The 25,645-nt window shown below is 36.2% G+C and overlaps 1 protein-coding gene and 1 pseudogene across 2 annotated transcripts in view; one reads left to right on the top strand and one right to left on the bottom strand.

Annotated features, from left to right (window-relative positions):
• Positions 1-3,111: 3,111 nt before the first annotated feature.
• POLR3G (RNA polymerase III subunit G) overlaps positions 3,112-25,645 on the bottom strand; it is a 31,907-nt gene continuing 9,373 nt past the window's right edge. For both annotated transcript variants that reach the window (XM_045571715.1, XM_036408905.2), the window contains exons 3-8: positions 24,707-24,836; positions 20,560-20,616; positions 18,139-18,189; positions 13,670-13,749; positions 8,728-8,874; positions 3,112-3,801 (exon numbers count right to left, since the gene is read on the bottom strand). In XM_045571715.1, coding sequence (XP_045427671.1) covers positions 3,715-3,801; positions 8,728-8,874; positions 13,670-13,749; positions 18,139-18,189; positions 20,560-20,616; positions 24,707-24,836 — 552 coding nt within the window. In that variant the 3' untranslated portion in view covers positions 3,112-3,714. The remainder of the gene's footprint in view (positions 3,802-8,727; positions 8,875-13,669; positions 13,750-18,138; positions 18,190-20,559; positions 20,617-24,706; positions 24,837-25,645) is intronic.
• LOC118702694 lies at positions 10,282-10,894 on the top strand (annotated as a pseudogene).

Below are 25,645 nucleotides of genomic sequence, written 5' to 3'. Positions count from 1 at the left end.
TTAAAAGGATCTTAAAAATAAAGTTTCTATTTTATTATTCAATCTAAAATGGAAGCTGGTGAATTTAATTGAATAAAGCAAACCTTTTCTCTTTCAAACTAGTTGACATAAAGACCCTAATGCACTATGTATCCTGCCCATGTGGCTTGGTGGTTGAGTGTCGACCCATGAACTAGGTCAGGGCACATGCCCGGGTTACAGCCTGAATCCCTAGTAGGGGCTGTAAAGGAGGCAGGCAATCGTGATTCATTCATGTTTCTCCCTCTCCCTTTCTCTGAAATCAATTAAAATAAAAATGAAAAAACACTAAGATAGATTGAGTTACCAAAGGTTTACTAATTCAAATTTCTCCCTGGTTATACTGAAACAAAATCCACTGAATTACTTATAGGATGTAAATGAAAACAAATTTCAGAGGAATGTCCTTTGAGGGATCCTGGATCTAAGGGAAGAAAACCTCATAAAGCACGGTTCAGAACTTAGCAAGTGGTAGACAAAATCATATAATAATATGCTCTACTTATGTGCAAATTTTATTATGAAACAAACCTTTCTACTTAATTTTTTAAAAATCAGCAAAAGAATTGAAGTTCTTTGTAGTTTTTATTTAATGGAGGAATTTATGTAATATTTTTTTAAACCATTTTTACTATCTTGCTCTTAAAACTAATTACATCTTTTTTTATATAAAAAAGAAAGTTTTTACTAACTCCAGAACTTCTACCCATATTAAAGGCAAGCCACTGACACTGTACATTTGAGGTAGTTGGGAAGGAAGATTAATAATCCTCTGAATTTGTTAGCAGTCTTTTGTATGCAGTGTTCGTCAGTCCATGATGCCAGTGATCACACTGATGTTACACTGGCTGCCAAACCTCTTAGTTTGTTATCATGACTGTAATTACTTTGTGTTCCCTGTTAATGTGTGCAAGAATATTTGATACTGGCATCCCTGCCTACTATGCAGTTACTTTACCAGATATAATCTGTATTAATAAATTACTTTATCAAATATAAGTAGATTCAAAATAAAACAGGACACAATTTTGTATGAATTTAATATGTAAACACAGAAAAATAAACCCTAAAGCAACAAAACAATATTGTTCGCAATTTTAAAGACACTTCACCAACAAGTACTCTTATGTATGAGATACTATCTCTGCATTAAAGTTTACCTTCCTATGGAATAACTTCACAGTCTGACATTTTAAGCTATAAAAACAAGATTCATGCTGGCAAAGGAACTTGCAAACATTCTGCCTGTTCTCAACTTTTCCAAAGGAGACAGTGCACTCAGGGGAGAAGGCTGGGGCTTCCCAAGGCAAACACCTGCCCAAGGGCTGTGGTACCACCTGCAGGTCTGAAATATTGAAGACAGATGAAAGCTGGGGAGAAAAACACTATCTTTGGTACATCTGCCCTATTCAAGCAGTTATCTGTAGATTTACAACAAAGCAAGCAAACAGAAGCACAGAGATAAGCTTTATAAATTAAATAATATTAGGTTAAGATACTAAGGAAGTGAGAGAGTAAAAGAGCTATGTTAAGTATCAATCCTAAATGACAGCCCATTATAACTAAAGTGAGGTCCTGGCCGGTTTGGCTCGGTAGATGGAGTGTCTGCCTGCGGACTGAAGGGTCCCGGGTTCATACTGGTCAAGGGCATGTACCCTGGTTGCGGGCACGTCGCGGGGGGGTTAGGGGGTGGTGGTGGTGGTGGTGCACGAGGCAGCTGATTGATGTTTCTCTCTCATTGATGTTTCTGATTATCTGTCCCTCTCCCTTCCTCTGTATAAGAAATCAATAAAACATATATATATTTTAAATTTAAGTGAGGTTTCTATTCTAAGTGCAATCAATTGCTGCTTTAAAGTAGACTTCATGTTTTCCATTTAAAATGTTTTGTAAGTTTCTTTAAAGGAAAACATATAAACAACATAAGCACTGAACTAATAATGGCCCTCACCCATCTTGAATTATCTGAGGAAGTATTACAATCGAAAGGGATCTTTTTTCCTGAGAAAGCCAGTTTACAAAATGGCACAAGACAATATAAAATTTTCCCACCAGAATACCAAGATGGGAAAGTCAGGTTACAATATATTTTGTGAGGAAAAAATGTTTGTTTCTCAAAACAGTGTTTTCAATCACTTTACAAGCTATAATTTTTTAGAGGGCCAGACACATTTAAGTAAAGTAGAAATTATTTCTAGATATTAAGAGAATGGGTACATATGGTAAATTTTGGTTGGTCTTTAAACAGTTTTTACAGAAAACCAAACTCAATTTCAAGGTTGAGTTTAATAGTAGGGGTAGAAATGGAGTCTAGGGCTCCAATTCTCAGGTTAGAGGGTAATGGGTGATACCTTCCCAAAAGGGACAAATAAAAATTTCTTTTGGTAGGTGATAATAAAAAATAATTTTTGAAATATATAATATGACTTCCCTTCAAAATCTTTGGCATTTGTGAGTCTGTAGAGGCTAAGGTTTTTAGGTATTTCCCCCATTCCCAATATAAAATGTCGGGGGGGGGGGGGGGCTAGTTTTTAATTAAGACAAAAAAGGTTAATCTTAGTTTCAAAGAGACCTGAGTGTTATTCTGCACTTTATATAAGCCAATTGGATGGCTATAAAGTCCTTTGAAATATAAGAGGCCATCATGCCTCGAAGGTTGCACACATGCATTCTGCAGTGAGATTTATGTGACTACACTTTTATAAAGTACAAATTTAAATGTCTAATGTTTCATAAGCCAAATTATTTGAAATATCAAACTTATTACAGTGAGATGATGATTACTTCACATAATGTGTGGTATGAAGTCACCAAATTCAAGTATTTTTAATATTCCTCCCAAGTCTTTGCACTTGGCTGAGATGTACGCTGGAAAATTCATATAGCTCGTCCTAACCGGTTTGGCTCAGTGGACAGAGCACCGGCCCGCGGACTGAAGGGTCCCGGTTCGATTCCGGTCAAGGGCATGTACCTTGGTTGCAGGCACATCCCCAGTGGGGAGTGTGCAGGAGGCAGCTGATCGATGTGTCACATTGATCTTTCTATCCCTCTCTCTTCCTCTCTGTAAAAAAAAAAATCAATAAAATATACTTTAAAAAATTTATATAGCTCTGACTGATATTTTTCTCTGTGTATATTTTTTATCACAAACTTCTAATCTCATATGCAATTTTAAGAACGCAGGTAGGTTTATGTAGTCATCATATAGTAGCATAGAACATACCATGTAAAAGTAAAAAGTAAAATTATTTTCAAGTTTCTTTGTTTTTAAAGTGCTCCATGTGCAGTATTAAATCAACTTTCAGGTTACAGAAATCCATTATGATGACAAGTAATAGTTTTATAAAAGATCAGCAAGCAGTTAAATAAGAATAATTTGTTCAAGTACAAATATGTAGATTAAAAGATGCAAAAACTCTTTAGGCATATTCTAATCCAAATAATACCAAAAATAAAATTTTCACTTGAATACTTAAGAGGCAAAAAGAGGTGCGGAGAAGGAATGTCAGTGTCAGAGACTAATTGGTAAAGTAACTAGTGTGTGAACTCAAAATGGTTCCAAATATTTTGGTAACAAATATTGTCAACAAAACAGAAACAAAAATACTTACTCATTTCTTATCAGAAATAAGGAAATAAATCTATCCAAATGTTCAGAAGCTGTATCATAGAAATATTTTTGGGTTAACTTCATAGCTAATAGGTTGCTTCATCCATGTTGTCATCACTGTCTACGATAAAATCATCTCCATTGTCAAAGTATGAATTAATGTAGTCATTTTCCTAAGAGAAATGATAGAGTCCTCAGTAAACATTAAAATTAATGAGTAGTAACATTATTATTAAGAAACACATGTAGGCTATCCCTTTATATTTACAAATATCAAACCCTATATAATAAAAGCCTAATATGAAAATCGACCATCTGGTGGAATAACCAGTTGCTATGATGCACACTGACCACCAGAGGGCAGACGCTCAGTGCAGGAGCTGCCCCCTGGTGGTCAGTGCGCTCCCACAGGGGGAATGCACTCAGCTAGAAGCCCTGAGCTGGGCTCACAGCTGGCAAGCACAGCAGCAGTGCAGGAGCCTCTCCCGCCTCCACAGCAGCGCTAATGATGTCTGACTGCAGCTTAGGCCTGCTTCCCCCAGGGAGCGTGCCTAAGCCAGCAGTCAGATATCCCCCAATGGCTCCTGAACCACAAGAGGGCACAGGCTGGGCTGAAGTATCCCCGCAAGTGTATGAATTTCATGCACCAGGCCTCTAGTTTAGGTATAAAATACATCAGGTTATGCTATCTGCTTAGAAAACACATTAGCTTTTACTTGCATCTACCTGTGCTGCTTTCTTCAAGACCACCAACTCTTTTGTTCTCAGGCATCAACTACCGTATTTTTTGGACCATAAGACGGTCCGGACCATAAGACGCACCAGTTTTTAGAGAAGGGAAATGAAGAAAAAAAGATTCTGAAGCAAATAGTGTCCTAAAATATTTTATGTGCATTAAAACCCAACATCACAGCCATAAACACATGTAATCAACCCTGTAAAGTAAACAGCAGCATTTAGAACCATTTTAGAGCCAGGCAAGCACACAGAGACCACACAGAGCCGGGCAAGTAAAAAAACTTTTTTTTTAAAGTATATGTGTAGGCTATATTTGGACCATAAGACGCAGGGACTTTTCCCCCCCACTTCTGGGGGGGAAAAAGTGCGTCTTATGGTCCGAAAAATACGGTCTACCTGTGCTGCTTTCTTCAAGACCACCAACTCTTTTGTTCTCAGGCATCAACTAGCTAAGAGATCATGAGGGGATGCCTATTACACTTTAGTAGGATGACACATTTAATTCATTAAACCTCAGTGGGATGATATATAGTTAGCTATAACACTGAGCACTTATTTAAAATAAATGTACAGAAACTTATGGAACTGCCATTTGACCCCAATGATCCCACTTCTGGGAATATATCCTAAGAATCCTGAAACACCAATCAGAAAAGTATATGCACTTATGTTCATAGCAGCATTATTTACAATAGCCACGATTTGGAAACAGCCAAGGGCCCATCAGTAAATGAGTGGATAAAAAAACCTGTATTAGATTTACACAATGGAATACTATGCAGCTGTAAAAAGGAAGGAGCTCTTATCTTTTGAGTCAACACGGTTGGACCTGGAGATGATTATGCTGAGCTAGTAAAAAAAAGACAGATATCACATGGTCTCACATGTGGAATCTAATGAACAAAATAAACTAAGGAACAAAATAGCTCCAATGGTATGGATGCATGGAACAGAATAACAGATCTCCATTGGGCTAGGAGTATGTGAGGGGAGAGGAAGAAATTAACCAAAAAACATATGTGCATATATGCATAACCCATGGAAACAGACAATAGCATGGGGAAGGCCTGGGGTGGGGGTGGGTGGAGGGAGGCAAAAAGAGAGAAAATGGGAGACATCTGTAATACTGTGAGCAATAAAAAAAAATAATAATTTATGTCTGAATATACATTATACAACACTTTTAAAATATAAAGATTAAAAGACATTTAAGAAAATTACTAACCAACTGCAATGTATGGACTGTATTTGGGTTTTGATTGGGACCATTTTTTGAGATAATCTAACAAATTTGAACAATGGCTTAATATTTGATATTAAGGAATTATATTTCATGTGTTAGGAATAATACTGTAACATTGTTAAAGAGTTCTTATTTTTGAGTACATACTAAGATATTTATGAATCAAATGATACAATGCCTAGGATTTGCTTTATAATAATCTAAGACAGATGGGTTTTGAAGTGGGGGGACAGGAATAGACTGGGTGGGTGAATGACTAAAAGATCAGTAATACATTGATCATTGTTAAAGCCGAGCTGCTATTTTAAGTCACTAGATTTTGCACATGATTGAAATCAGCCACAATAAAAATGTCCATGTCTCTACTCTCTACAGTAGGAATTATGACAGTAAGAAATAGGAGCTATTCCCAAAAGAAAGTCTCCTGGATATCATCTTATTTAGTATCTCCATGGTGGAATTTTATATATAAATTTATATAAATAATGCAAGAAAGGTAATTTGTCATTACTTTGTCTTTCCTGAATACTGTAAGTTTCTGTATCTGGATAAGACCCTTACCATTTCCAGGAAGTTGGGTTGGCTTCACTGGTCCCAAGTAATCCAACAATATATGGAAACTGGCTGAAGCCTGAAGCCAATGTATGGAGGAGGCATGGCATGGCTGAGAGGTTGAAATTATGGAAAGGGAAATGACATAGGCGTAAGGTCTCAATAAAGGGCAGGACAATTAGCCTTCAACAGGATGAAGTACATTTCTCTTTTTCCATTAATAAAAAAAGAGGAGGAGGGAAGATAGCTAGTTTGAAGGCAGAGGACATGAAATAAAAGAGTTTTCTCTTAATGATTTTACTTTCTGTATGAAGGTGGATGCTATATCTGCTGAAAGTAAAAGAAAAGGTAGTCAAGAAGAGGGATTAAGAATAAAGATACTTGCAATGGGGAACTGACTTGACAAGAGAAACAGAAAATGTGTTAGGTAGCCAAATAGGACTAGTGTTTTTTGTTTTGTTTTTTTAAGGAGCAACCGTTTTTATAATTCTTCAGAAAAGCTCAACAGACAGATTTGGAAGGAAAAGGAGAGAGAAAATGCAACTGATCAAGTAGGTTTGGTCTTAGTTATGTACTGCGAGACGAAGACAAGAACAATAGCAACAAAGAAGTTGAAGGGTGAGCAAGGGCTCCTGAGGGAAGGAAATAAAGACAGGGACCCAATACAGCAGAGAGATAGAGGATCAGAGGGTTTGGTAGTTGTTGTTTTATTTATTGTAATATATTTTATTGATATATATATATATATATATATATATATATATATATATTTATATTTATATTTTTTTTACAGAGAGGAGGAGATAGGGATAGAGAGCTAGAAACGTCAATGAGAGAGAAACATCGACCAGCTGCCTCTTGCACACCCCCTACTGGGGATGTGCCCGCAACCAATGTACATGCCCTTGACCGGAATCGAACCTGGAACCTTTCAGTCCACAGACCGATGCTCTATCACTGAGCCAAACCGGTTTTGGTGGGTTTGGTAGTTTTAATCATGTCAGCTCAGAAATAAAGTGAATGATCTGGAAAGAAAACTGGAGGCAAATGTGATATGTTTAATTTTAAAATGTCTGGAGTTAAAATTTATCTGGAAGAATAAACAAACAATACACAGAAAAATCCTGAAAAAGGGTAACATACCCTAAAAATACTAGATTTTAGTCATTAGGACAGTGATGGTTCCAAAATAGAACAATGGAATAGAGTCCAGAAATATGACTAAGTAGATGTGGGAATCTAACAGTTAATTAAGGAGAATTTCAAATTAATGAAGAAAGCAAATTATTTCATAACTGAGGTTACCAGTTGGCTAGATATTTGGAAACAAATAAAAAATAGACCAATCTCTCCTTTTACATAAATATAAATTCAAAAGAATATGAAATTTAATGCAAAATAATTAAAGCAAATAATAAAGATTTCATAGTTGGAAGAGTTTCAGGGGAAGACTCAGTGTGGTGTGAGAAGCTGAAATGGAGTGAAGACAAAGGTCACTGGAAAGGAGAGGAAACTCTTAGCCTAGGGTTACTGCCTGAAGTCTCTGCAAGTCCCAACGCGGCATGGCCAACCAAGTCACCCTGCTCAAAAATACCTGGAATGATTCCAGCTTATTTTGAAACATACCGTTTCTCAAAGTTGGAAATCTAAAATCCAGAACACTGACTCCTAACTGAGTCAGATGCCTGAGGTTGGGTTATAAATGTTTCCCTAGTGTCTACATGCATTTTGTGATATAGGGAATTCCTGCTCAGACCTACATGACTAAGCCCCTAACTGCTGCCGAAACAGGTTTGGCTCAGTGGTAGAGCATCGGTCTGCGGACTGAAAGGTCCCGGGTTGGATTCCGGTTAAGGGCATGTTCATTGGTTGCGGGCACATCCCCGGTAGGGGGTGTGCAAGAGGCAGCTGGTCGATGTTTCTCTCTCATCGACGTTTCTAGCTCTCTATCTCTCTCCCTTCCTCTCTGTAAAAAATCAATAAAATATATTTTTAAAAAAGCCCCTAACTGCTGATTTAAAATTTTATGTCAACAAATTTTAATTAAATCAATCATCAATTTCCTTAACTGGTGGACTTGCACTTACAAAGTTGCCTATCATTTTATTTTTATTTATTTATTTATTTTTTTTTTTTTAAATATATTTTATTGATTTTTTACAGAGAGGAAGAGAGAGAGATAGAGAGTTAGAAACGTCGATGAGAGAGAAACATCGACCAGCTGCCTCTTGCACACCCCCTACTGGGGATATGCCCGCAACCAATGTACATGCCCTTGACCGGAATCGAACCTGGGACCTTTCAGTCCGCAGACCGACGCTCTACCACTGAGCCAAACCGGCTTCGGCTATCATTTTATTTTTAACTCCTATATTCAATTTGCCATCATTATAACAACAATGCTACAAAATTCTCTTGATAGAAAGGAATTGATGCCAGTGATAAAAATATGCCCCTGGTTCCCATCAACTTGGTGTTCATTTTAACCTATTCCATATATCTGACTCCTTAATGGATAATTCTTCATCTTAATTAATTTTGTTATCCTTACAAAATAGACCATTACCTCTTCTTGCTCTTCTTCATCATATTCCTCTTGTTCTGCAGCATCATCTTCCTCCTCCTCCTCATCTTCCTTACTTTTCTCCTTGCTTCCTTCTTTCTCTTCATTTTCCTCATCTGATTTTTCACCATCACCTTTCTTTTCCAATTCCTGTTATAAAGGAACTTCATTAAATTTCCTTGTAAACCACTAGACTTTGAGATCCCTGCTCAGCCTTAAGATAACAGTTACCTATCACCTTATTCTAATCCTCCCTTACCAAGACCTGGGCATCATACAGGAAATTGTGAGTTAATCCAAGAAAGGAGGAACTCGCTGTCTTATCATGACTCTAGAGTTTTATTTTATTTCATTACTTCATAATTGGGTTCCAGGTGATGCTGGGGGATCAGCTCCATAAACAGTGCTTTATTTTTGTGATTTTTATCATACCTCAGTCAAAAGTATTGAATTGACTCAGTTTATGGAGAACTTTCAGAATGTTCTTTCGTTTCCTTCTAACATAGAAGGAGAATAGAGAATGTTATAGTGCTATTTCCAAATGTCTATGTTTTAGTTTATAAGTGAAATTATTTAAAACAATATCAAGTCATTTTGGGGTGAGTTATACTATTTGTAGATTATCTATGTCTTTTTACTTATTTTCTTCATTATTTACTTCCCATTTCCCAGGAATTTTGCTTCTTAATTAGAAAAAAAGAAAGATTAACTCAACTCAGGTCAATATTAGCACTTATTAACAACTCTGTGAGAGGAGGTAAAAGAGAGGTACAGAGTTAGAAAACTTTGATTGCCTGATGATTCTACTTATCCACTCTGTTAAAATCACTATGGTATCATTTCATAACTTTAACAAATCCCGATATTCTATTATGAATATCAACAATATTCTTCTATTTGATAAAAAATGTGCTGTTTCATTGCTGTCATTATTCGATCACTTAAATGTTCTACATTAATTTGTACAAGTGATAGGATTTCACAAACTTTCTAGGTGGGCGCAGCAATAATTTCACATATTAATATTCATAATTAAGGCATAAGATCACGTTAGTTAAGATGTGTATATTCCTAAACAGTAATCATAACACTAATTCATAAATTTGCAAATATCCCATCCTATTATATTTGCTTAGTAGAGTAGATACAGAGATAAAAACACATTTTACATTTGGAGCAATTATAACTTAGTCATACCATTATTGGTTCATAAATATTTATTTTTAGAAATTTATTACATTCAAATTTGAATTTAAGGAAATCAAAGGCAACAAAAAACTACATCAGATAAACTCAGTTTCTCATCAAAATTCAAACTCTACTTTCCTGTCACTTGACCCCACTAAGAACAAAAAAGACCTCTTATCTTCATACTGATCCATCTTGCCTTATAACTTATTACTACAATGGAATGTGTGAAAGTTTTATAAGTGGCAAGTCTTTGGGAAAATGCAAGTAAACAAAATCTTAACTATAGGTATTTTAAAGTGTCTATAAATATACACACACATACACACACACAAACATCTCTTTCTACCATCTTTCCATGCCACCATAATGGTGTACATGAATGTTCTGGCTGATTTTCTCAGGATTATGAACAATGCCAAAAAGAAGGCAAGCCGAAACCAGTTTGGCTCATTGAATTGAGCGTTGGCCTGGGGACTGAAAGGTCCCAGGTTCAATCCCGGTCAAGGGCATGTACCTGGGTTGCGGGCACATCCCCAATAGAAGGTGTGCAAGAGGGAGCTGATCGATGATTCTCTCTCATCGATGTTTCTATCTATCCCTCTTTCTTCCTCTCTGTAAAAAATCAATAAAATATATTAAAAAAAAAAGAAGGCAAACTCCAGGTTCTTACTAGGCCGTGCTCCAAAGTCATCTGATTTCTAACTATGATGATGAAGCATGGTCACATTGGCAAATTTGAAATTGTTAATGACCAGAGCTGGGAAATACGTTGTAAAACTCACAGGCAGGTTGAACAAGTGTGAAGTAATCAGCCCTAGATTTGATGTGCAACTCAAAAGATCTAGAGAAATGGCAGAATAATCTGCTCCCATCCTATCAGTTTGCTTTCATTGTACTGACAACCTCAGTGGGCATCACGGGCCATGAAGAAGCAAGATGAAAACATACAGGAGGGCAAGTCCTGGAATTATTATTCTAGGGATGTAATACATACATGCAAACACAATGCCTCAATGGACAAAATATATATATATATACATACACACACACACACACACATATAGAATGATGCTATATTATTATAATATTAACTAATATATGGATTTTTTTATTTTCTGTTTTAATGAAAACATAAATTTGTGTAGCTAAAAGGGGATTGTATTTAACTATGTGCAAGGTTAAGTGTTGCATTTGAAAAATCATGCTATTAGCTATTATTTTGTAATTAGCAAGGAAATTATTTAAACTAGTTATACAGAAATATAAAATTCATTCCATACTTTATATTCATTATTGCCACCTCAAATACCTTTAATTAAAAAAAAATGTTTCCATTGATTTCAGAGAGAGGAAGGGAGAGGGAGAAATAAAAACATCATAGAAACATCAATGATGAGAACCATTGATTGGCTACCTTCTGCACACCCTCTACTGGGGATTGGACCTGCAAAAGTGGCATGTGCCTAGACCAGGAACAGAACCGTGATCTCTTGGTTCATGTGTCAACAACACTCAACCACTGAGCAACAAATACCTTTAGATAAATAGCTTTAACTTTATTTCTATGACATAGACCTAAATGAAACCCATAAAATACTTGACGAGTTAACCAAAAGCAGATTTAATGGAATTTAAAAAATTATCTAAGTGCTACACACATTGTCTCATTACTTCATTACTTTATTTATTACTTTATTTATTACTTTATTTATTTATTTATTTATTTTTGCAGTAAGCTACTAGTTTTGGTTCATCTTCAGTGTTTCCCAAAGTGTGGTACGTGTACCCCCAGGGGTATGGGAAGAGTTTGGTGGGGGCTCACGTTGCACGAGAGTTTGGTGAGGATATGCACTGCACTGTGCTTAGCTGTGCCTAATTTTACATTCTCATGAGTACGAGGGGTACTCAGGGTTACAAAAATCATAGAAGGGGTACACATATGTCAAAAGTTTGGGAAACACTGATCTACATAATAGTTTCAAATTTTATCTTCTATGAGATTTAACTATTTAGCCTACTACTTTACATATTTGTGTTAAGAATAATGTGAATAATATAATGAGAAAACACTTTGAAAACGTTAAATAAGACTTTCAACTGCTTTTGTTGAAAAAATGAACAGTAACAGAGTCATCTGGAAGCTAATTTTGCTCTATTAAAACTGCTCATTGGAGTTTTTAGATTTGAAACTCCAGTTTTAACAATGTTTGTACTGGAAAAGGTGTTCTAATGCAGGGACTAAGAAAACAATTTGTCCTGATGAGAAACTGCATTCAGAGGTCCAAATCAATCTTCCTCATAGCACATGCCAGCTTAGCAACTCATTTCCAAGAAGCCTTACGAACAGTCAGAATCTGTGTTCAATCAATGCAAGTTGGGTAGGTCTGCAACCCCATCCATCCGTTTACTACAGTTAAACCTGACAGTTAATGCTATTATTCCAACACTATTCCTCTTGGTTTTATTTTCAGCCATGTTTTCTCCAGCTCAAGCAATGGACAAAATAAAAAATCAAAAATATGAGAGAAAAAAAAAAATACGAGTTTCTGTTACCATGTAGCTGGCCAGCTGGCCCAGGCAAGTAAAAGTTGTAAAGTAAGGAAGGGATAATAACGCCCATCTCATATGTAAGGAATAATAATATCGCCTATTATAATGAAGTCTTAAGGACATAATGAATAAAAATCAAAGAGCCTGGTAAATAATAAGGTTTCAATAAGTGCTGGTGGCCATCCTTATCATTATCCTTATTATCTACATCAATGCAAGGTATTACCGGCATGATACCAATAAACTGGCATGCCCTTCATGGACAGTGATCTGTTAATATTAATCCATATAATACAATGCATATATCCACCATCCCAACAAACCCATTTCTAGAAATCAACCCTACATGTGTGAAATGACATACTTGACATGAATTCAGCATTGTTTCTAATAATGAAACACTACATGAAACATAATGTCCATTAGTAGCATATTGATTTTAAAAATTATGGTTTGGTCTTATAGTGCAGCCAACAACAACAACAAAAAAGAGCCTAGACTATACAGACTGACCTGGAACTATCTTAAAGATAAAGCTCTCACAAATATATCACCTGCCTTGGCTTCCTGTTCACTGATCAGTGTATTTAAGTGGTAAAATGAAAATGCATGAGTGTATATGTTACCTTTTGTAATTAAAGAAAAAAGTTGTGTTTGCTATGCATAAAATATTTCTGGAAGGATATATAACAAACTTGTAACATTGATTGTCTACAGTAGAGGAACAGAGCGGGTGGGGAAATTTTTAGTTAATTAAACTTTTGCATTTTATATCTTTTTTGTTTTGAAATATAAAAATAAGTTCCGTAAGTTATGGCTTTCCCTAAATAAAATCTTATACAATTAACATAAGAAAGAAGAAAAGTATTAAAAAAGTATACATACAACAATAGGAGAAAAACTGAAAGGTTTTTAAAAGAAATACGTTTGAGGTATGTATTATGCAAGGGAAAAATAGAAACAGAGTGGAAAAGAAGGCAGGTGACAGAAGGTGAGGCAAGCTGACAGGCGGGTGAAAGAGAAGGCGAGAATGGTGTCCCTTATCTCCCAGCCAACGATGTCAAACCTCTCGGGTTACCTGTGTGCTGGGCTCGGATCTGCCAATTCCACATGTTATTAAAATGTCCGAAAAGGTGAAAAGGCTGAAGGCAGAGGCGGAATGACAATTTTTCAGTTCACTTTTATAACAAGAAGGAAACTTTACCTCAATTGTTTTCAGTACATCTGCAGTATTAGTGAGTGAAATGTCTTTGCCAGTGTCGTTCACCTTTTTGGATTTGGGACCTGTTGAAGTAAAATCACTGTTAACACATTTTTACTAGTAAATAATATCAATGGTATATTATATTTCTTTGCCGTCTAACATGCTGCCTAGCATAAGGGTATGCCATACCAGGCCATCACATAATTTACAGACTGAATTGATTTTCTTAAAGAATAAACAAAATAAAACAAAAAAATCAACACACCTCACCAATTTTCCATGATTATAAGTAAACGATAATCACCTAGTAGGATATTTTCTAAGACTGCAAATAGATACCATTTTACTAATACTGAGAATCTGTATTGGCAATTAATGCCATTCAGGTCAAAACTGCTAAAATATCACCTCCAAAAGAGTCGTTACAGGACCAGTGAAAAGCTCTCACAAATATATCACCTGCATTGGCTTCCTGTTCACTGATCAGTGTATTTTACTTTAACTAGGGCAATTTTATCAAGTTTGGAAAATAAAAAATAAGTGCAGAAGAAATATGCATTTGCCAATGGTTAAAGAGATGAGAAAGAGGTTATATTCAGTGCAGCATAGCACTATATTTGGAATGAATATTAAAATGGTTAATGTGAACATATCCATCACAGGAATTTGAAAATTTAAAGCAATATAAATAAAATATGTTAATGCCTTTGGGATATTGTTTTAAGCCATATAAAAATATTACATTTATGCCGAAACTGGTTTGGCTCAGTGGTAGAGCGTCGGTCTGCGGACTGAAAGGTCCCGGGTTCTATTCCGGTCAAGGGCATGTACATTGGTTGCGGGCACATCCCCGGTGGGGGTTGTGCAGGAGGCGGCTAGTCGATGTTTCTCTCTCATCGACGTTTCTGGCTCCCTATCTCCCTCCATTCCTCTCTGTAAAAAATCAATAAAATATATTATATATATTGCATTTTAGGCTGTTCTGAAACTGCAGAAACTAGAGAATTATTTCACACATAGCTCCTGCCAATTAGTTACCAAAACATCATAATATACTACAAAATTGTCATGGTGATAAAAATAAGTATTAAATTTATTTTCACAATCATACTAAATACCTAGAAATTACTTGGGAACAAGAAAATATAGCTCAGAAAGATATAATTTTGTTAAAGATTAACATTTAACCTATCGAAGAAGTTTTAATGAATTATAATTTACTGGGTTATTCCAAATTGCCCCTTGGAAAATCACCAAACTCAGAATTCCCAAACATATATATTAGTGAGGTTTTGCTTGAACAAAGTAATGGTTAGATTTAATAATGGGTAACTTTCTTGGTTCCCCTTGTGGGCAAAGTCTGTTTAATTTGAACTGTAGCACATAAATACAGAGTATCATAAATGAACAAGATCTCAATATCTATATATATAAAAGGCTAACATGCAAAGTGTCCCCTCGGGTATTCAATCAGACCTTGTTCGATTACTTGCTATTACATGCGCAGGCCACCAGGGGGGCAGCGCAGAACGAAGGAAGGCCCTGACCAGCAGCCAGAAGGCCCAGATGGGCCCTGATCACTGGCCAGGCCTAGGGACCCTACCCGTGCATGAATTTCGTGCACTGAGCCTCTAGCATATTATAATATTGGTGCCAGATAAAATTAGCTAAAAACGTAATTTATTCACACCATTAATTCTTTTTTTTAAGGTTTTTTTATCAAAATTATTTAAGTTTCATAACACATAGTCTGCTAAATCCATACTATAGAACAGGGTCAGGTAAATCAACATTAAAATTACTAATTTCTTAAACAAGAAATAAACTGTACACTCAAATCTACTGAGAATCTTTTGCTACTTATTATTCTCACTTTCTATAATGCCTAATCCATTATATATATAATTGGGGGAGAACTGTCAAATTACCAAAATCTGTTAAAAGACTGTTTTAACCCCAAAATATTAACATGAATTATTTTTCCATCTTTGGCCCAATATATGCTATTCTGGTAAATCAAATTCAAGGAGTAGTCATGGGGACATCTGATTTATATGCAAGTCAGAGAGAAGTTTGGGTAACCTGGGAACCTACTACTCATGATTGGCATCTGAAATGGGAAGCAGACTCGTGGGACTGAGCCTTTGACCTGTGGGGTCTGTGCTAACTCCAGTTTCTGTCAGAATTGAATTGAATTGCAAGACACGCAGTTGCTGTTGCAGAGATTTGTTTGGTGTCAGAAATAGGGTGATTGGTATTAGTATGAGAGTAAAGGAGAAAAGCACAGGAGTATTGTTTTCCTACAGATTGTTATCCAAAATATACCAAAAACTCTTAAGACTCAACAATAAGAACACAAAAACCCAATTAAAAAATAGACCAAAGACCTTAATAGACATCTTGCTGAACAAGATATACAAACTGAAAGAAAGCATATAAAAAGATGTTCCAGCCGAAACCGGTTTGGCTCAGTGGTAGAGCGTTGGTCTGTGGACTGAAAGGTCCCAGGTTCGATTCCGGTCAGGGGCATGTATGTTGGTTGCGGTTACATCCCCGGTAGGGGGTGTGCAAGAGGCAGCTGGTCGATGTTCCTCTCTCATCGACGTTTCTAATATCTCTCTCCCTTCCTCTCTGTAAAAAATCAATAAAACATATAGCTCTCTATCTCTCTCCCTTCCTCTCTGTAAAATATCAATAAAATATATTAAAAAAAAAAAAAAAGAAGTCATGGAGGAAACTTAGTTGCATATTACTAAATGAAAAAAGCCAATATGAAAGGCTATATACAATACTATATAATTCCAACTATATGATATTCTGGAAAAGGTAAAACTATGGAGTTAGTGAAAAAAATAGTAGTTGCCAGGGTTTAAGAGGAGGGATGAATAGGTAGAGTATAGATGATTTTTAGGGCATTGAAAATATTCTGTTTGATAGTATAATGGTGAATGCATGTCATATATTTATATTTGTCCAAACCCATAGAATGTAAAACACCAAGAGAGAGCCCAAAGATAAATTATGATAATGATGTATGAATGTAGGTTCAACTATAACTAAGGTGCGAGATGTTGGCAATGCGGCTATGCATGTATGTGGAGCAGAGAATATATGGGAAATCTGTATTTTCTGCTCATTTTTGCTGTTTAAAAAAGTCTATTAAAAAACATAAACAGGACCTGCAAAAATACAGAGGTGTATGAGTGGAGTTTCTTCTCTTAGTTACTAGCCCCATTGTTCTTAAACTCTCTGGCGATTCCCTTTTTATCTCTTCATTCTTTTTAGCACAATTTTCTAGACTACTCTATGTTGACTCCATTTCTTAAACTCCTATTCCAATGTTTAACCCATTCTAATCTACTAAATCCTACCTCTACAAATCTTTTAAAAAGCTCTCACTGAAGTCAGCAATGATCAACATGCCAAAAATTAATTTATCTTTTCCAATCTTTATAGACCTATCAGCAGTATTGTCTACCATTCTTTAGCATGGTTGCCCACCTTCTAAAATACTCTTCACTTCTGAATACTCTTCTGTAACTCCACTCTCTTTAGTTACTCCTCAAACTTCTTTTTCTCTCTTTCTATCTCCTTTTTTTTACTGGATCAGTTTCCTCTACCAGCTATTGGGCTTCGGCCCAAGTTCTTTAATTTCATTCTAGACAACTTCATTCTTTTTTACAGTCTCAATTATAATATCTATTTGATGATTACGACCTCCCTTTTGAAGTCCATATTCAATGTTGCTATTTTTATATCTAAAAAACAAAACAAAAGCACAGCAAATCCAAACCCTTAAATACTATCTTTGAATTAACTTATGATTTTCATTCTCAAACCAGATCTTTCTCCAAATCCCTCCTCCAACCTCACCTTAGTAAACTCCTACTCATTCTTGAACCCGGAGTCCAATTCCATCTCCTCAAAAAGCTTTTCCCTGACCTCTCAATGAGGACCATGGGATTTTGTTTTTAATGTTGTGACTAATGTAAGCCCCATTAGGATAAGGATTATTCCCACTTCGCTCACTATTTTATTGCTCTTAGCAGTGTCCAGCAAAAGTAGATTCTCAACAATTAATTACTCAATGGAATTATGAAAGCAATACAACGGAAACTTTCACTTTGGTATTTTATGTACAAAAAGTTCTATTCTACCAATCCCCAAATTTTACAAATTCCAAATGTTTCAACTAAAGAATGAAAAATCGAGCAATATAACCATTTACAAATTTTCAAATAAAATTATCTACATAATTAAAAAGATTTTCCTATCCCATCAAATTCCATAATTTAAGAAAATAAACAAAAAAAAATCAACAAAAAGAGCTTTGGCAAAATAAAAATGTCAGTCTATTTTAAGAAAAAGCATTCAGAACACTAAGTGTAGCTTCAGATTGACCATTTCACATTAGGTAGAATTTAAGCAATAACCTTTTCCTACCTGGATTATTATTCTAGTCAATATACCTTTTTTGATTTTCTTCCTTGGCATCATTTCTCTTGGGAGTCTTCTCCAATCTGTATGTACAAAAAAAGAAATATAAAAATTGCAGTTCCTTCTACAAATTAATGGTACTGGACATAATTATTTCAAAAAATACAACAGTTGCTCAAGCAATGAAAATAAAATTTCTTAATATCAAATTGTACAGATTTAGCATGGGTATCAAAATATCACAATAATGTATTTTCTCCCATGAAGAAAAAGTGTTCATTAAAATAGCTTTGAAATCCTATCTAATAAAAGAGTAATATGCAAATTGACCATCACACCAAGACACAAGATGGCCACCACAAGATGACTGCTACAAGATGGCCTTCAGAGGGGGGCAGTTGGAATTAGGGGTGACCAGGCCAGCAGAGGAGGGCATTGGGGTGACCAGGCTGGCAGAGGAGGGCAGTTGGGGGGACCCAGGTCTGCAGAAGAGGTAAGTTGGAGAGGAGGGGCCCAGGCCTGCAGGAAAGGGCAGTTGTGGGGGACCAGGCAAGCAGAGAGGGCAGGTAGGGGTGACCAGGCTGTCAGAAAAGGGCAGTTGGGAGGGACCAGGTCAGCTGGGGAGGGCAGTTGCAGGGTTCCAAGACTGCAGAGGAGGGCAGTTGGGGGGGGCCAGGCCTGCAGTGGAGGGCAGTGGGGTGGGGGGACCAGGCCTGCAGTGGAGGGCAATTGGGGGGGGTGGACCAGGCCTACAGTGGAGGACAGTTAGGGCAGATTGCCCCCAACCTGATCCCTCCCCTGCCAACCTGCCAACCTGATCCCTCCCAACTACCCTCCCTACTGGCCTGATTGCCCACAACTGCCTTCCCCTGCTGGCCTGATCAACCACAACTGCCCTCCCTTGCCAACCTGATTGCCCACAACTGCCTTCCCGTCAGTCTGATTGTTCACAACTGCCCTCACCTGCCAGCCTGATCATCCCCAACTGCCCTGTCTGCCGCAACCCACCTCCTCTGCCAGACTCGCCTCCTCCATGCATGGTGGCAGAGACACTGGGACCAGCCTTCTCCATGCCACAGGACCCTCAGGCCTCACTGCAAGGAGGGGCCACTGGGCCCCACCTCCACTGTGCATGCAGCCATCTTGTGGAGGCCATCTTGTGGTGGCCATCTTGTGATGATGTCACGAGAGGGCATCATGCATCCTAGGTTTTTATTATATAGGATTTATATAAGATTTTAAAAACAGAAATTTTTATAACTAGAAAAGTGTAGAAGAATATTTTTCTACATAAAACTTTTGGGGAATAAATAGATATTAAATGTTACTCATAATAAATTGTTGATTTAAATGTTTTTAAAACAATATATAGAGTCCCCTTTAAAAATAAATCTAGCATAAGCATGCTCTCACTCTTGCCTTTCCTGATCCCTCCACTTCTTCGCAGGCATGTAACCTTCACTCCGCTCTCTCCTAAGTGCCAGGGCCTTCTTTTGCCTCTGTAACTTGTGTTCTAATAGCACTATCCAAATCACCCTGACAGGTCACTTCATTTCAATGGCAACTTTTTTTTAATCTGCAACATAAATGAGCTGGATGAGATCTCTCCAGCCCCTTCCACCTTGTCTATATTCAATGCAAATTTATGAATTTTTTTGGGGGGGGAGACCCTCATGGGTATGGTTCTTTTGAAAAGGCATCTTAACAACTAAAAATAGTCTGTCTGCTTGAAAGAAAGGAAGATCCATGAGCTTAGCTTAGAAAACCCTTAACACTAGATTTGTTCTTTCTTCAAAAGCTGTCAAATCACTCAGGAGTACAGAACTGAGTACTGCTGGTACTACAGACTAAAACTGTGATTGTGGCAAATTAAAATGGAAAACCCAAATAGGTCTGCCAAGTCCTAGTATGTGTGTGTGTATATGTATATGTACATATATACATACATATACATATATATACTTATACACACACACACACACACACACACACACACACACACACACACACATATATTGGAGGCCTGGTGTACAATATTCATGCAACAGTGGGCTTTCCTTCCCCTGGCTGCTGGCTGCGGCTTCTCTCTGGCACATGGGACCCGGACTTCCATCTGGCTGCCATTAGGCTTTCCTTGTAGCCCCTGCTTCATTCAGAAGGACATCCAGAAGGATGTCCAGTCTAATTAGCATATTATGCCTTTATTGTTATATATACAATATATAGATAGATATAAAGTATTTTAAGAACTTCCACAAAAATACTTCAACTCTTCCTTGTTACAGTATAAATATCCTTTCTTCTTGGCTTTTAAAAGACATACATTAAGAATTAATTTTGGAAGAGATAGAATCTATTTTACTATGGTGAAATAGAAAATTTGTCCTACAAAAATATGGTGCAGGAAAAATAGCCATTAAATATTATTTTAACATTCTCAGTTTTATATTTACCTGGTATCCACTCTTCTTTGTACACCTTCATATATCTTTTACTATATCTGTCAATATCTAGAAAAAAAAATTTTAGAAGTGTTCATTAGAAAAATCAAGAATAAGCCTGAATTTAAGCCATTCCTTTAAAATAACTGAAAACACAGATACCTTTCACTTCACATTCAGGGAGCTTCCTGCATTTGCACATAATATATCCCTGAACACATATCGAAGAGTCCAATGAGCGTTAGGTATTTAAGTGAGTGTCAAGAAGCAGCTGTGTAAGAATGGCTGGAATTGAGCAGAAACCTAAACTTTAATTATAGTTCTTACAATCAGACAACCTGACTCATCGCTGAGGATATTCACAAAAACCAAAAGACATGCCCAGAAGCCACTTACATACAAGGGCAAGGAGTCTACTCAGCATCTTCTATTTCTTCTGCTGACACTGGTCTCCAGCTCCTCATCTGTAAACCTTGTGTAACTGTGATGTATTAAGTACCTCAGTGGAGATGAAGGGCTGTTTGCTCACTTCTAACACAGTTAGGCTTCTCAATTAGCTACTTTTCACAACCCATTGGGGAGGAGAATGAGGAAAAGGAGAGGAGTAGGCGAGCTTGGACTCGAATGAGCAAGCTAAAAACCTTCATGCCAACTTCTGAGAACTCTGTAGGGATCTTCTGAGTTTGCCAAAAATGGATGAGTCATAATTGTGTCTCTTGATTCTGTTTTGCCCACTTTGCCACAAAATCAAGGCCCAAATATGTAATGATTTTTTCTATGTTAACAAAATGCTTCCAAATAATACTAAGACTATGGCGGTAGACAAAGAAAACTAAAGATCGCTAAAGAAGATCAGAGACCAAGAGATCAGGCTTTTCTAGGTATTTAACTGTCTGACATCAATCTTGCTCTCAAGTTTTTCATCTATAAAGAGAAATCAGCAAAAATGAGAGATTTCCATCATTTGCATTTTATAATTTCCTACAAAACATATTCCATATTTGAAAAAAAAAATTAATCCACAGTATACTAAGAAAAACAGTTATTACCTGCTTTTAATGAACCATTTTTTAAAAATTTTAAATTACTTTCAAATAATTTACAGACAACTAAGAAATAGTACTAGGACCCAAATAAAAAGAGGCCAATAATTTGAACAGCATTTCACCAAATATATACGTGGACAAAAAACATGATAAGGTATTGAACATCATTACTAGTTATTCGGGAAATTCAAATGTATACCACAATTAGATACCATTTTATACTTAGTAGGATGGCTACACCCAAAAAGACAATAATAAATGCTGGCAAGGATGTAGAGAAACTGAAAATCTCATACATTGTTGGTGATGAAAAAATGTGCAAAATTTTGCAATGTTACACATAGAGCCAAAACTGGTTTGGCTCAGTGGTAGAGTGCCGGTCTGCGGACTGAAAGGTCCCAGGTTCGATTCCAGTCAAGGGCATGTACATCGGTTGCGGGTACATAGGGGGTGTGCAAGAGGCAGCTGGTCGATGTTTCTCTCTCATCAAAGTTTCTAGCTCTCTATCTCACTCCCTTCCTCTCTGTAAGAAATCAATAAAATAGCCGAGACCGGTTTGGCTCAATGGATAGAGCGTCGGCTTGGGGACTGAAGGGTCCCGGGTTCGATTCCGGTCAAGGGCATGTACCTTGGTTGCGGGCATATCCCCAGTGGGGGGTGTGCAAGAGGCAGCTGATCGATGACTCTCTCTCATCGATGTTTCTAACTCTCTATCTCTCCCTTCCTCTCTGTACAAAATCAATAAAATATATTTTATAAAAAAAAAAAAAGAAATCAATAAAATATATTTTAAAAAAATAATTTTAAAAAATGTGACATATAGAGTTAACATATGACCCTAGATATATACCCACCAATAGAAATGACTTATGTCCACATAAGAATGTATACATGAATGTGCATAGCAGCATTACTCAGACAGCCTCAAAGCAGAGCTGACCCCAGTATCTGCCAACTGATGTTTGGTTAAACAAAATGTGGTATATGCATAAAATAGAATATTACTCAGCCACTAAAAAAATGAAGCATTGATACATTCTATACCATGGGCAAACCCTGAAAACATGCTAAGATTCCTTATATTTTTAAATATTTTATTGTGCAGTTATCAAAGATAGTCTCCTAAAAAAAGATAGAGCCTTTTTATCCAGGTACAAACCACCCACTCCCAGAAACCAGCAACAAAATTATGTTCTTAATATGCCTGTTAAAAGATTCGCATGAAGACTTTCATGGTATGACACACTTTTAATTAACATGTGCTTTAATATCAAGCACATTTAGTTAAATAAATTTGTTTTGCAGTCTGGAGAAAAGACTAATTTTTAAAAACCATATATGTCAGAAAGGAAGAGAGAGAAACATCAATGATGAGAGAGAACCATTGATCAGCTGCCTCCTGCATGCCCCCTACTGAGGATCAAGCTGCAACCCAGGCACGATGAGCCCTGACTAGGAATCAAACCCTGACCTCCTGGTTCATAGGCCGAGGCTCAACCACTTAGCCATGCCAGCCAAGCAAAAAAGACTAATTTTTGAAAAGATTAAAATATACCCTACATTGTTATTTTTTTTAAATAAGAATGAATATTTATTAGTTCATTTAGTGTTACTTTTAAAAATCTTTAATATGAGATATTTATTCCCATTTTCAACTCAAAGAAATAAAAGTATGCAACATAATCATGAAAGTTAAAAAAATTCAGTATGTTGAGGTAAACAAATTCAGTATTTTTTTTTAGGTATAATTATCTCTTTCTTATCAAACCATTATGTAACTTCAAGCAGTTATATTTTGAAAAGTTAAATGAACTTGTCTAAAAGGCTTCTTATAATTATAAGCACATGCAATATTACTTTATAAGACTTCCTTTTTGACTCTTAGCCAATTCTAGCTTCCAGAGAGAGGGGAAATGGAATGCATTTTTATTACTAATGGAATGTGATAGTACTATATGAATTTCTCATGTTTTAATGATGTTGTTTTGAAAGCTCAAGAATGATATTGACCTCTCTAATTTCAACATTCAAGGGCAGAAACTGAAAATCAATATAGACCTACTCTGCTAAATAACCTCTCGGGAATGGGTTCCCTGCCTCTAAAAGCACTTCCCACTTCCAGTCTGAGACTGTCAAACCTTCTCCTACTCCATCTCCTCTCTGGCCTTAGCATAACCAATGAATGTGTGTTTTGTATTCTATTACATCTGATATATAAAAAATAAGCCAAAATACAGTTAAAGCATTTAAAATTTTTAACCAAAATATGAAATAATCAGAGGCCTGCATTAAGATTTACGTACGTATAAGGATAGTAATCATGGCATTATATATGAGGGGGGAAAAAGAAACAACCTTAAGACTAACAGCAGGAAATTAGTTACAATTGATGTTATATCCACAATGAAATACCTCATAGTCAATAAAAATAATATTTTCTAAGAATACCAAGGATAAGCAAAAATGCTAATAATATGCTACTGAGTAAAAAAGGGAGATACAAAAGTAACATGAATCCAATTTTATAAAAAGAATATACATGCAGCTCTAGCTGGTTTGCTCAATAGTTAGAGTGTGGCCCTCAGATTAAATGGTCTCATGTTTGAGGCCAGTCAAGGGCATGTACCCTAGGTTGCAGGCTGAATCCCCCCACCCTAGTCAGGAAGTGTGTGGGAAGTAACCAATCTACATCTGTCTCTCACACTGGTATTTCTCTGTCTCTTCCCTTCCCTTTCACTCTCTCTAAAAATCATACAATGGGTGAGGATTAGCAACAACAAAGAATATACATACAGAAGAAAGATTCTGGAATATACTAGAAAACATTTTAATCTAGACATAAACATTACAGATGATTTTCACTTTTTAAATATTTTTTATTTTTCACAATTTTTACTGAATACATAAAACTATTGTAAAAGGTAATTCTACAAATAAAATATCAAAAATTTTAATATATATTTTTTGTTAAATCAACCTAAAATACACGTTTCAAGGTAGTTGATAATTCCTGACTAAATCAAATCAGTCAGTATCAAATGATCATATATCTTGTGCCAAAGTATTGTTTCATCTGTTTGCACTGAACCACAGAATCAGAGTCCAATACGCACCTTGTTTTTCTTCGGGTGTTTCTATAAAATAAGGCAATCTTTTCACAGTTTCTCTCAACTCCTGTTTTAAGGCCAGCATATAATCTTCACCCTCTCCTGTTTTCAGTGGCACTGGTTTATAATCTGTATCCTGTTTAAGTTAAGAGACAATGATTTTTTAAATAAATATTTTAATATCCCTTTTGTCTACATTCTAGAAAGTGTCAGTTTTATTGAAAAACTACATTTTATAGGCAATAAGCTTAACAATCAACTTAAAAGATGTTGAGTTTTTGTAATTTATTTAATCTTTTAGCCCATTTGCTCTTATTTTAGAGGTAGGAAAGATGTTTAATTTTTCTATTGGCCCTAATTTTCCTAATGACAAAATAATTATTTTGCTATACAGTCTGTTTATGTGATTTCATATTTTAAAGATCAAGGCGACCAAATGAGAGTAACTGCTTTTATTTTCTAATAACCTCAACAGTGGTGGTAGAATTGGTTGGAGCAGTAGCATAAAAAAAGAGCAGCAGCTATTGCCCTCACCGGTTTGGCTCAGTGGATGGAGCGTTGGCCTGCGAACTGAAGGGTCCCAGGTTAGATTCTGGTCAGGGACATGTACTTGGTTGTGGGCACATCTCCAATTGGGGGTGGGGGGTGCGGGAGGCAGCTGATGGATGTTTCTCTCTCATCGATGTTTCTAACTCTCTATCCCTCTTATTTCCTCTCTTTAAAAAATCAATAAAATATATATATTTTAAAACACAATATAAAAACTTATATATAGCACCAATAAAGCTTTAAAAAAAAATAGTAGCAGCTATCATTTAGCAAATGGTTACTATGACTAGGATGTACTCAATATTCAACATCCGTGATCTCATTTGAAGTATCATCAATATTTCCCATTTTACAGTGAAGAAATTGAAGAAGTGAATAATCTGTAAGCCCACAGAA

This window comes from Pipistrellus kuhlii, unplaced genomic scaffold, assembly GCF_014108245.1.
Source record: "Pipistrellus kuhlii isolate mPipKuh1 unplaced genomic scaffold, mPipKuh1.p scaffold_m20_p_4, whole genome shotgun sequence".
NCBI classification, from domain to species: domain Eukaryota; kingdom Metazoa; phylum Chordata; class Mammalia; order Chiroptera; family Vespertilionidae; genus Pipistrellus; species Pipistrellus kuhlii.
Note: the sequence above shows the minus strand (reverse complement) of the source record. Positions and strands in the feature narration are given on the sequence as shown.